The sequence below is a fragment of the Sorex araneus genome, chromosome 4 (assembly GCF_027595985.1).
Source record: "Sorex araneus isolate mSorAra2 chromosome 4, mSorAra2.pri, whole genome shotgun sequence".
Classification (NCBI taxonomy): Eukaryota; Metazoa; Chordata; class Mammalia; order Eulipotyphla; family Soricidae; genus Sorex; species Sorex araneus.
In genome coordinates, this window is record NC_073305.1 from 66,843,493 (window position 1) to 66,857,025 (window position 13,533).

The following is a 13,533-nucleotide window of genomic DNA, read 5'->3' on the forward strand; positions in this document are numbered from 1 at the left end:
CTTTTTATTTCCTTTCTTGATGAGAGAGGGCATTTCCTAAACACTACTCAGTGGTTAAAGAAGGTCACAGGTCTAAGACAGGACCAAAGGAGGGAAGGGGTGACCTGCCGGCCATGGCTCACAGCATGTGCATGTCAAAAAGTAGACAGTGGGCTGAACCTGAACAGCCACTAATAGGTAGGAGGCATATGCATGTGCGTGTGTATGTGTGTTTGTGTGTATGTACATATATATATATACCCATATATACATATATAGGCATACACACATATATATACATATGTATATGTGTATATACACACACATATACATCAGTATCACTGTCATTCTGTTGTTCCTCGATTTACTCTAGTGGGCACCAGTAATGTCTCTATTCCTCCCAGCCCTGAGATTTTAGCAGCCTCTCCTTACTCATCTTTCTCATCCATTGGAGGCTCTTTCAGGGTCAGGGGAATGAGACCTATTGTTACTATTTTGGGCATATCGAATACGCCACGGGTAGCTTGCCAGGTTCTGCCCGTGCGGGTGGGATGCTCTCAGTAGCTTGCTGGGGTCTCCGAGAGGTATGTATTTATATGTACATATATAAATATATATGTTACATATATATTTATATATACATATATAAAGTACTGTTAATTATTGTTCAATAAGATAGGCCAGAGAGACTGATCAGAGAGTTGAACCACATACTTGAGTCCTGGATTTGGTCCCCAATGCCACAGGGACCCCCCAGCAGCACCAGGAGCGACCCTGAGCACTAGCTGGAAGTAGGCCCAGAGCACTGCTGGGTGTGGCCCAAACACCAATCAAGCAAAGTCAATATTAAGGACTTTGCAAAATGTTATTTTAAATTCTCGCCCTCAACACCAATCTGCCTTGGAACCTTGGCCTAGCTGCTTGGTTACCCACCGCTGGGGAAGATTTAAAGGGAGTCGGGCCGGAGTGATAGCACAGCGGGGTAGGGCGTTTGCCTTGCATGCGGCTGACCCGGGTTCGATCCTCGGCATCCCATATGGTCCCCCAAGCACTGCCAGGAGTAATTCCTGAGTGCAAAGCCAGGAGTAACCCCTGAGCATCGCTGGGTGTGACCCAAAAAGCAAAATAAAAATAAAAATAAAAATAAAGGGAGTTGGACCATACATGATGGTGCTTGAATCAAGTGTGGAGAATCCCACTGGGGTCTGTGGGACCCAATGCAAAAGCTTAACCCTTATACTATCTCTGTGGCTCTGGCCTCACTTGTTTGTCTCTTTGGGGGCCACACTGTGTGAAGTGCTCAGGGCTTACTCCTGCTCTGTGTTCAGGGCTTACTTCTGGCAGTGCTTGGGGGACCATATGGGATGCCAGGTTTCAAACCTGGGCCCGCCCATGTGTAAGGCAAGTGCCTTATCTGCTGTGCTATCTTGCAGGCCACTAGACTCACCTTTTATACTTGCTCCCACACCAAAGGAAAGAAAGAAGTTTAAATTGCTTGACATGATTGATAGCACAGTGTTCAGCAGATACACTGGAGACCATTGTGATGTTATCTTACTTCTACCTACTCTTTTCTTTCTTTTTTCGGCCATACCCAACAGTACTTAGGGCTTACTGCTGGCTCCACACTCAGGACTCAGAGGACCATCTGTGGTGCCAGGATCCAGGTCAGCCAGGTGTAAGGCAAGTGCCTTATCCACTGCACTATCTTTCTAACCCCGACCTACTTTATATTTCTAAATTAAAATACCATGTCCATGGTTTGTCTATGGAGAAAACCCACACTAGAACTTTACATCCTTCAGTGTTTTTGACCTTCTTCAGAACACTAATTCTTATACTGCCATAATTAGAAGCTCTTTAAAAATGGAACTACATATGTAAGAATGGAAATTTCAGATATTTTTCCTAAACTCTTTTTCTCAAGGATATGTGATGCAACAAAGGAGTCTATTTTGACAGAGCATGGGAAAATACTGGGAAAGAAATACTGTCCTGACCAGTTATAACTTTTTCTCCTCAATGGAGCATATTTTCTTTGTTTTCTAGGCCTGTGGTTATGGCTGGGTGATGTCTTCCAAGAAGATGAGTTAAGCAAGAAGTGCTCAATTATTTCTCATTGGGAACAATGCTGAGTTTGTGACTGTGGTCCAATGAGTGCTAAATTAAAATGCCTCATTCTAGCTTTCACTCAGCCATTGCAGGTAATTTTAGGCACTCCCGAAGCCACCTGCCTAAGTAGGTTTCTATCAGATCCTAATCCACACTCTGGACAGAGATCTGTTTAGTTCTCATAATGACCCCGCACCGTCATCGTCTCATTCTGTAATAAATGCTGAATACAGCACTGCAATTTAGTGCGTTTCACTTTCTCCAAGTTATTATGCAGAGCTTGTGGGAGTCCGTATGTCCTCTTTCATCTCTGAGACAGCTGCAGTTTTGGAGAATTCCACCAAGGGAATCACTATTTGCTTCCACTCTGTAACTCCCCTGCCAGGAAAACGTGTCTACTTCTGGATTTCCAGGCATTGCTAGGAGAAGCAGAAAGGCCCTCCAGGCAAGCCTGCAGAGACTTGCTGGCAGCTCCTCTCCCACAGTGTGACTCTATCTGAGTTCTCCAGAGAGGGCTGGAAGCCCAGGAGGCTATGGATCTTGCTGTGACCTGTCTGAAGGGGAGGAAATCCGGGTCATGTGAATTCCATGTGCTTTTTTCCTTTTGTGGGGGGGGCGGGGGATGGAGGGCATAATCAGAGATGCTTAGGACCACAACTGGGTCTGTGCTCAATGGCTATGCCTGGTGATGCTCAGAATAACATATGTGGTGCCAGGATTTGAATGACGACTGTGGCTGCAGCTATATGCTAGCCAAGTACCTTAAGCTTTGTAACTATCTCCCTGGTCCTTTCTTCTTCATAATCACGATCACAAAATCTCGTTAATCATCGATTTCTCCAGCAGGCTCACTAACCTCTCCATTTGTCCTTTCCCTGAGAACTTAGAAACTCGGCCCTCCCAATGATGTCAAACTGGAGGCTCTTTCAGGGTCAGGGGAATGGGATCCAGCTTGTTACTGGATTTAGCATATGAATACACCATGGGAAGCTTGCAAGGCTGTCCCATGTGGGCAGGAAACTCTCAGAAGCTTGCTAGTTTCTCCCAGAGGGAGAAGTAGGCTACAAGATATCGCTTCTGGGAGCTCACTTTTAAGTCTCTGGATGTTGTCCGTTGATGGGATTGCACACACCTGGGTTCCTCTGCCGATACCTTCATGCGTGAGGCCCGTCCGAACATGTGGAGAGGGGCCTCGAGCATGGCTGTAGCTAGGTTCCGGTGGTCTTCAGCCACTGGGAGCTCTGCTCGGGGTGCGGAGGGAAGCTGGAGCCCATCCCCTCTGAGGGGCCCTCAGTGAGGACAGCCAGGCATGCAGGCAAGAGACTCTCTTCATAATAATAAATGTTAATTTATTATTATTATTATTATTATTATTAAGGTTTTGAAGCCACACTCAGGCAGTGCTCAGCGCCTACTCTTGGCTCTGTGCTTAGGGATCACTTCTTGTGGTGCTTGGGGAACAATAAGCAGTGCAGGGGATCAAATCTGGGTTGGCAGCATGCCTGAAGCTTTGTATTATTTCGTCAGCCCTCTTGTTCTCCTTTTTTCCCCCAACAAACCTAAACAGTCTGCTCTGATCTTCCATGAGAAGAGCAAAGATGGCACATGCTTTATTAAAGAAGGAAGGAGGGAAGGCAGGAGAGGTAAAAGTTGAATGGGGTGATGACATCTGGGCATAATGAATAATAAAGACAAAAGAGAAAAGTGGATAGGTTAGACCAAAGTCTCAGAAGTGTTCATATTCAATAGCTATATTACACAATGTGGAATTTATGCCCGCTGAACATGGCTATTTACACCATAAAAATAATTACCATCTATTGAGGATCTAGTACAGATCACACACATGCATGTCCAACAACCCTTTGTCCTACCACCAGCCTCAACTTCATTTTACAAATAAGAACAGACTCACAGAGGGTGTTGAAAGTTACAGTGTCACTAAATGGAAGAATTGGGATTTGAACCCAAGGATGATTCTAAAGAACCAGTTCTTTTCTTTTTTTTTCTTTTTGGGTCATACCTGGTGATGCACAGGGGTTACTCCTGGCTCTTCACTCAGGAATCACTCTTGGCGGTACTCAGGGGACGATATGGAATGCTGGGAATCGAACCCGGGTCGCCTGTATGCAAGGCAAATGCCCTACCCACCATGTTATTGCTCCAGCCCCAAGAACCAGTTCTTAATGGGTGGTAGATGCATTTGGTAATGGTGAAGACTTTATTTATCTATTTATTTATTTTCCTGGAGTCTCTTGCCCGCACAACTGGTTCTCTTCCCTGGGGCCCCTCGGAGGGGATGGGCTCCAGCTTCCCTCCCCACCCCAAGCAGAGCTACCGGCGGCCGAAGACCACCAGAACCTAGCCACAGCCATGCTCAAGGCCCCTCTCCACATGTTCGGACAAGCCTCACGCATGAAGGTACTGGCAGAGGAACCCAGGAGTGTGTAATCCCATCAACGGCCAGCATCCAGAGACTTAAAAGCAAGCTCCCAGAATCGCACTTCTCCCTCTGGTAACTAGCAAGCTACTGAGAGTTTCCTGCCCACAACAGTCTTGCAAGCTTCCCATGGGGTATCCATATGCCAAAGCCAGTTAACAAGCTGAATCTCATTCCCCTGACCCTGAAAGAGCCTCCAATGCAGTATCATTGGGAAGGCCGAGTAGAGAGAGGCTTCTAAAATCTCAGGGATAGGACGAATGGAGAGGTTACTGAGACTGCTTGAGAAATTCGATGATCAACGGGATTTCGTGATCGTGATTTGTGATTTTCCTGGAAGTGGTTTGGCCACACCTGGTGGTGTACAGCGCTTACTCCTGGTTCTATGATAAGGGATCATCCTGGTGGTGCTCAGGGGACCATTCAGATTGCCGGGAATGAAGGGTCAGCCAGGCACAAAGCAAGTGCCCTACCTACTGCACTATTTCTCCAGCTCCTGTTGAACACATTTTTTGATTGCCATGACCTGTAGGAAGGGTATTACCTGTATCTATTAGGCAGAGACCAGAGATACTGCAAATATCCTATAGCATAGCAGAGTTCCCTATTACAGAATTATTGGGCCCCAAATGTCCATGACTTGACTATGGAGAAAACTCACCCTATAACTTTACATCTTTCAGGGTCTTTGACCCTTCAGAACACTAATTCTTTCCCTAGGCCCTCCTGATGTCACCCTGAGGACAGATGATAGAAGAGTGTGATTTCTACAATTCCTGAGTGGGATCAGAAAGGACACAGAAATATAATTCTGGAAGAGTGGAGTCAGGACTGAGCAGTTAATATGGATTCTACGTCTTACTGGAACTGTCATATGAATTATTCATAAGCCATATGAATTAGTTGATACTCAAAGATGGTGTCCACTAAACAAATACTTGGATAGTCAAGAACCGGTTGGGCTGCTTAGGAGGTCAAGGCTGCAATGAGTGCAGTCAACAGTCACATTCCCCAGGTTCTGGGATACTGCATGTTCAGCTGGGGGTATAGTGGGTGGACAAAGAATTCTGACTGACTCACTCCTGCCATCCCCAAAGAGCCTCTCTTGAGCCTACAGTAAGATACATCAAATCAGATGGTTCATTGGCTTTTTAGTGAAATTTCTCTGAAAGAAATAAACTTTCCTGGCTTTTCCTTACTGTAAATCATTTAATCCTTAATGGGTTTAAAGAAGTCATGGCAATTCAGGCACAAACAGGTTGATTTTGTTTTTAATCACCCTTTGTGCTTGCATGAAAATGTCTTCATTGTAGGAAAAAATTGTATAGATATGCAAAAAACTTTCCATAATCATTCTACCCAGAGATTTATCAATCACTATTGGCATTTAAAAATTTTTTCTTAAAGTTTTAATTTAGTACTGTTTTCCATGGGCTGGAGTGATAGCACAGTGGGTAGGGCATTTGCCTTGCACGCGGCTGACCTGGGTTCGATTCCTCTGCCCCTCGGAGAGCCCAGCAAGCTACCGAGAGTATCTTGCCCACATGGCAGAGCCTGGCAAGCTACCCGTGACATATTCGATATGCCAAAAACAGTAACAAGTTTCACAATGAAGACATTACTGGTGCCCACTCGAGCAAATCGATGAGCAACAGGATGACAGTGACAGTGACAGTGACTGTTTTACATAAGTTCTATCACATTGCATAGTTTTTTTTTTCAATGCTGGAGCGACTTTCCATATTGATATAGCTCATTCTTCACCAGATTCTTTACATGCTGTTTTGGGATTCATATATTTGGCTCTCTCTGAAAGCTGGACTCTGATGGATTGCAGTCAGGAGTTAAACTTCAGTGAAACTCATTCTATAGATGGAATGTTCTACAATTAGGACGGAGTGGCGAGAGTGTTCAAGTCTTCTAAAGACTCTTTGTTTGCAGCAACTTCACAGAAAGGAAGCTGTTTCCCCCATATTTCCTGTGAGTGTCCTATAACATGGGGGAATTTCCAGTGCCACAGACACTGTGGAGGGTAAGGTCTCTGAGTGGTCCCTTACCATCTGAGGGCATGGCAAATGTGACTTGAAAAGAGGGGACAGAGAAAAGAAGAGGAAAGACCAAAAAGAGAGAGAAAGCAAGAGGTGTTATGAAGCATAAGGGGCAGAGATATCGGTGTGTGGAGCTGGGTGGTACCAGCCTAAGCTCCCTCCGCTTGCCCTCCCCTGAGGGACTGGGAACTTTTCCAGTGAAGTCATGCCAAGTCCCAGCTCTCTGATTTAAATGCTTTCGTGCTTGCTCACTATCAAGCTTTTTAAATGCTCACATCTGGGCTGCATTACCAGAGGCCCATGTGTTTGTGGAAGATAATTTACAGCAGCAGATAACAAGCTTCAGCCTGGAGGAGTTGCCAGGATTTGGGGGAGAATTTGAATTTATATGAAAAGAAAAAATGGGTTAAATAAATTATGGGGTACCAACTAATTGTGGAGCGTCTACATCTCACTCACATATCTAGCCGTGTCATCAAGACAAAGGTTTAATCCTAAATTCATAAGGAGAAAATCAACTGTCCTCCCCTTAAATATTTTCTTTCTTCTAAGTAGATTATTTGGGGAACAAGACCCTGAAAAAAGACTCTTTTTCCTCCAATCTGTGGGATTCTGATGTTGAGCTCAGAAATCAATGGTAGAACACATATGGAGCCCGGTGCCTGCTTTATTTATAAAAATCACCCTTTCTGTATAAACATATCTTCATTGTAGGAAAATATATATAGATATGCAAAAAAATTCATAATCATTCTACCTGAAGATTGATCAATCACTATTGGCATTTAAGAACTTTTGAAAGAAAAGTTGTATTTAATACTTTTTCCATAATTTTAATCACATTGCAAATTTTTTTATGCTGGAAGCATCGGAGGCTAATGCTACATTTCAGTAGACAGGAAATTTCTTGAAAGTGGAATGTGGCTATCTTTCTTTCCATAAACATTACAATGAAAAAAATATTGTCTTACAATATTGTCTCAAGTTTTTATAACATTTTGACAAATCTTTAGAGTACCTGATCTCTCTATAATTCTCACTATCCCCTTATCAAAGACCACAAGTTACCGCCTCTGAAGCACTGTGGTAGAATCGGGGTGGAAAGAAATGCCAGAGAGTTGGGGGATTTGTGAGTCAGATGGTGGGGGGTGACTGAGGTTTGAAAAATTTCCCGTATGACTCAGATATGAACCTTTAATTTCTTATTAAGAAATTAATTTCTTATTAAGGACTTCATATCTTCACTGTAAAAATGTCATAATTTACTGAACTGCTCACCTTTGCTAGCACTTGGGTATTTCTAATGTCTGCATTATAAATAACAGTGATGGTAATAACAGGCATAGGGCTTAGGTAGTAGAGCACATGCCTCCATTGTGAGTAAATACAAGGTCGAGTTTGGTCCCTGGCACCACATGGCCCCCGATCTAATGCCTCTGGTAGTCTCCTAGCACATTAGTGCCCAAACACCAATGGGAATCACCCAGAGTGCCCTGATCACCACTGAGAATTCCCCTTCCCTTCTAATAACAGTGATGTGTTTCCTTGTATGTGTGGACACTGAAGCAAATCCTTTCTCCTTGTACAATGACTGCAGAGTCTACATCTTGCTGTTCATGAATAAGGAATGGGAAATGCTCCATGTCCCATTGCATGCCATGGGACATGGAGATATGAGGGACAGTGAGCTTGAATGCAAAGAGCTCCTCTGCCTTTCCTATGTTGACTATCACTGTAGCACTGTCATCCCCTTGCTCATCGATTTGCTCGAGCAGGCACTAGTAACGTCTCCATTGTGAGACTTGTTGTTACTGTTTTTGGCATATCGAATAATGCCACGGGGAGCTTGCCAGGCTCTGCCGTGCCATGTGGAGGATGGAAGAACTGAACCCGGGTCGGCCGTGTGCAAGACAAATGCCCTACCCACTGTGCTATTGCTCCAGCCCCATGTTGACTATATCCAAAAGAAAACAAATGTGCTTTGGAGTTTTATTTATCCATGACCAAAAGTTTAGAAAATGCAGGCACTTAAACAGTAGGCAGGGGCTGGAGCGATAGCACAGCGGGTAGGGCGTTTGCCTTGCACACGGCCGACCCGGGTTCGAATCCCAGCATCCCATATGGTCCCCTGAGCGCCGCCAGGGGTGATTCCTGAGTGCATGAGCCAGGAGTGACCCCTGTGCATCGCCGGGTGTGACCCAAAAAGCAAAAAAAAAACAAAACAAAAACAGTAGGCAGTGCTTATCCTAGGCTATAGGTATCTTCTATAGATCTGTTTTCTCAAACAGCAGGTGAGAGGCTGGGGAGATAGTACAGCAGGTAAGGCACGAAGCCAACTTGGTTTGGTCCCCAAGAGCAGAAGTAATTCCTCAGTGCAGAGCAGACGTAAGTCTTGAGCATTGCCAGGTGTGCCCCTCCTGCACTCCCCTCCCTACCCCCCTCAAAAAAAAAAAAAAGAGTAGGCTGGAGGCCCTCTGAGAGGCAGCTGACCTCATGTGGTGTATGGCAACCCCACTTGCAAGCCCTCCAAAGGGCGACACTCCACTTCCTGACCTCGGTCAGTCCACTTAACTCTCTGGTGCGTGCTTTTGTGCTATCTTTGCTTTAAATTGGAGTACCAACAAGTACTTAATTGGAATAATGACAACGACTATTATGATCTCACTAGACTGTTGGGAAGAAGAATTAAGTGAATAATTATTAAGGCTTGATAAGGGGCTTAAACTTGCAAGTTGTTAAGGGAAAAGTAATGGCACGTGGGCTACGTGGTGAAGCGCTTAAGCAAGCAGTAGGTTACTCAGACATTCTGGATCCCACTTAAAAAAGATGGAGGATTGGGGCCGGAGCGATAGTATAGCGGGTAGGGCGTTTGCCTTGCACGCAGCCGACCCGGGTTCGATCCCCGGCATCCCATATGGTCCCCCAAGCACTGCCAGGAGTAATTCCTGAGTGCAAAACCAGGAGTAACCCCTGAGCATCGCTGGGTGTGACCCAAAAAGCAAAAAAAAAAAAAAAAAAAAAAAAAAATGGAGGATTTCCCCCAACCATCATTTTAAAATTAAAAAAAAAAAGAGATTTCTAATTGAAAAAAAAAAACTGGAGGCTCACTGGCATGACTATACCGAGGGAAGGTAGCGTTTTTCTTCCTTGGTTTTTTTTTTTTTCTTTTTTGGTCACACCCGGTAATGCTCAGGGGTTACTCCTGCCTCATGCACTCAGGAATTACTCCTGGCAGTGCTCAGGGGACCATACAGGATGCTGGGAATTGAACCTGGGTCAGCCACATGCAAGGCAAACGCCCTACGCACTGTACTATGGCTCCAGCCCCTCTTTTTTTTTAAGGTTAATTATATTTAATTAATTTGTTTATTTAAATTTTATTGAATCACCGTGAGATAGTTACAAGTGAGATGTTTGGGTTACGATCACACAATGATCAAACACCCATCCCTCCACCAGTGCACATTCCCTACCACTGATATCCCCAGTATAGCCCCCCTTTCCCACCCTCCCCCTGCCTCCATGGCAGACAATATTCCCCATACTCTCTCTCTACTTTTGGGCATTATGGCTCACAACACAGATACTGAGAGGTCATCATGTTTGGTCCATTATCTACTTTCGGCACACATCTCCCATCCCGACTGATTCCTCCAGCCATCATTTTCAGAGACTATTCTTGGCTCTGTGCCTTTATGTGGCCTGGGATGCACATGTGTGATGTGGGTAGAGGGGATGGGGAAGGTGTGTCAGCAATGTGCAAGCAGGTGCTTTCACTCCTGTACAATCTCTAGGGTCTTTCTTTAAAATTTCTATGCACTTTTTCTTTTCTTTTTTTTTTTTTTTTTGCTTTTTGGGTCACACCCAGCGATGCTCAGGGGTTACTCCTGGCTTTGCACTCAGGAATTACTCCTGGCGGTGCGTGGGGGACCATATGGGATGCCGGGGATTGAACCCGGGCCGGCCGCATGCGAGGCAAACGCCCTACCCGCTGTGCTATCGCTCCGGCCCCTGCACTTTTTCATATTAACGGTGCTATTTAAAAAATCATCATTATGCAACCTCTTTCTGTATTTTTTTTCTTGTGCTACACCTGGCAGCGCAGCGCAGGGCTTATTCCTAGCTCTGTGCTCAGGGATGACTCCTGGCAGTGCTCAGAGGATGATATCGGGTGCAGGCCTGGTTGGACACATGCAAGGCAAACGCCTTACCTGCTGTACTATCTCTCTAGCTTTGTCTCTTCCTTGGGTTTAAAAAACATGAGTTCTGGTAGTGAAAAGGGGAAAAATATTTTTTTTGCAGTGTTGGTGATTGAATCCAGGGCCTCATACATGCAAGGAAAGTACTCTATCATAAAACTACAACCCCAGTCCTGAGAAAGAAATTTTAAACCAGATTCAGAGAAAACTAAAATTCTGGAGTTCCACATTTTATTTACTGAGTAAGAACTCATTGCCATTCCCAAATTGTCAATAATTCATAATTTAGAATCATTTTTTTTAAAAAAGATAGGACATTTTATCATCACACTTTTGAATTTCATGGAGTAGACTGAACTTAAAAAGTGTTTATTGCAATTAACATGATTCTTCCAGTTGTCATAGTTAAAAAGAAAGTCAAAAAAGCAAACTTTTATCATGTCACTAGACAAAATGCATTTCAACAGCCAAAACATATAAACTCATAATACAGGACTCTTCTTCAGGTTGAACCAGTTTTATAAAAGTACTTAATTTATGAGAAATATACTACCTTAGGGTTTTTTTTTTGTATTTGGCATAGACTGAAAACTAATATTTATTATGAAATTTACTATTAGATTCAGGAAGCAGGTAGGAGAGGTTAGTACATAGAAAAGGACTTTTAGTAAAATTGGTAATGTTTTCTTTCTTTTCTTTTTGTGGGGAGGAGATGTATGGACCCTGTCTGGCTGTGTGCAGGACTTAATCCTGATTCTGCACTCAAGAATCACTCCTGGTGATGCTTGGGGGACCAACGGTGGTGTCAGGGATTGAACCTGGGTAGGCTGTAAGCAAGTTTTTACCTGCTATACTATCTCTCCAGCCCAATTTTTTTTTAAGTAAGGTACAGAAACACATTTACTCCCCTTTTCACAACATTTTATTGAACTCAGATTGTGAATAATTAATACACACAATTTCCACTATGAGTTAGTCTTAAGTAATCACTGATGGAGTTCAATGTATTTATTTGGGAGGGAATAACTGAGCCCATGAGTGGTTAAGTGATTTGCCCAAGCGGAGGAGAGAAGTCAAGGAATTTTGGACTCATTCTCTTCAGTTTCTTTGTAGGCAAGCAGAATTCAGATTTCTGTACCATGAAGATAATTATTTTGCCTGAGCACTTGTTTGCATTTTATCTCCCATTCAAATTAAGATGTGAAGAATTCAATTATAATTTCAGTATTTAGAAAACATCCCTACATAAATGTACATGTTTGCTATAGTTCAAATGATAAAATCTAAAGTACACTGAATCAGAAATCGGCTTCTGTATTACATTATATTTCTATTTTCAGCATGGGGTGAATTCAAAGGATTTTGAGGACAAAAGGAAGGTGATTCTTATTCTTAATTTTAAAGAGTTCTACAAAGTATCTATGATAATTTGGTCTCCAGACTAAGACAGTTGAGAATATCTTTCACATAATAATGCATTCTCTTATTTTTAATATAGGAACCATACCCAGCGATTATATTGGGGGCCCTGGAGTTATCTGTGGAGGTGCTCTGAGGACAAGTGGTACTGGGGACTGAGTTCAGGGCCACACACATACCAGGTATGTGCTCCATAACTAGAACTATTTCCCTAGTCTCAATGATAATGTTTAAATAAGTTCCCTCTCTCTTTTTTTTTTTTTCACTTTCCTTTTTGGGCCACATATGTCTGTGCTCAGGGCTTACTCCTGACTCCGCACTCAGGGATCAGTCTTGGTGGTATGCAAAGGACCAGATGGGGTGGTGGGGACTGAACCTGGGTCGGCCACATGCAAAGCAAGTGCCACCTCTGTTGCACTATCTTTCCAGCCTGGCTCCCTTCTCTTTTAATGAACAGGAGGTGCTGAATGTTTATGATACATACCTCACAGCAAAGTGCAAAATGGTTGGGCCTGGTTTCTTGGGCAGATCGTGGTCAAGAACTCGGTGATCTAACTGGAGCCAGTTCTGCTGACCTCTGTGAGAGCAAAGCAATGAAAAAAGAAAACAGTCAGAAAAAGATGTTGACAATGCAATACAGAAATGTTCATCCTCATACAGTGATGACAGAAGCATAATCTGTAACTACTGGCGATGAGGCCAAATTAACCCTTACTATTAACATTGTAAAACATCTGTTTTGGGGATGAGCATTTCCATTTCTAGTAATTTGTTAAGTTAAAGAATGCCTGTGTTCCAAAAGGGAGGGGGTGGGCAGAGCAACAGTGGGTAGGGTGCTTGCCTTTCAGGTGACTGACTCGGGTTGGATTCCCAGAATCCCATACAGTGCCCTGAGCCCACCAGGGATGATCCCTGAGCACAGAACCAGGAGTAAGCCCTGAGCATCAATGGGCGTTCCCCCCAACTGCCTATGTAGGTCCAGAGAGAGATGGTATAGGAGGTAAGATGCTTGTCTTGTATGTAGCCAGCCCATGCTGAATCCTGAACGGAGCCAGGAGTAAGCCCTGAGCACTACCAGGTGTGGTGCTACACCCTTAACCCCCAAAGCCTATGTATAAAGTCATTCACTATTGCACTGTTTGTTATGCATGAAACAATCAAAATGACCACATGGGTATTGTTCTGTAGCAATGTAGCACTGTCGACCTGTTGTTCATCAATTTGCTTGAACGGGCGCCAGTAACGTCTCCATTATGAGACTTGTTGTTACTGTTTTTGGCATATCAAATACACCACGGGTAGCTTGCCAGGCTCTGCCATGCAGGCGGGATATTCT

At 43.9% G+C, this 13,533-nt stretch overlaps 1 protein-coding gene across 3 annotated transcripts in view; it reads right to left on the bottom strand.

Moving 5' to 3' along the window:
• FRMD4B (FERM domain containing 4B) overlaps positions 1 to 13,533 on the bottom strand; it is a 240,204-nt gene that overhangs the window by 146,110 nt on the left and 80,561 nt on the right. For all 3 annotated transcript variants that reach the window (XM_004612789.3, XM_055136461.1, XM_055136462.1), the window contains exon 4: positions 12,682 to 12,774. In XM_004612789.3, the coding sequence (XP_004612846.2) occupies positions 12,682 to 12,774 (93 nt within the window). The remainder of the gene's footprint in view (positions 1 to 12,681; positions 12,775 to 13,533) is intronic.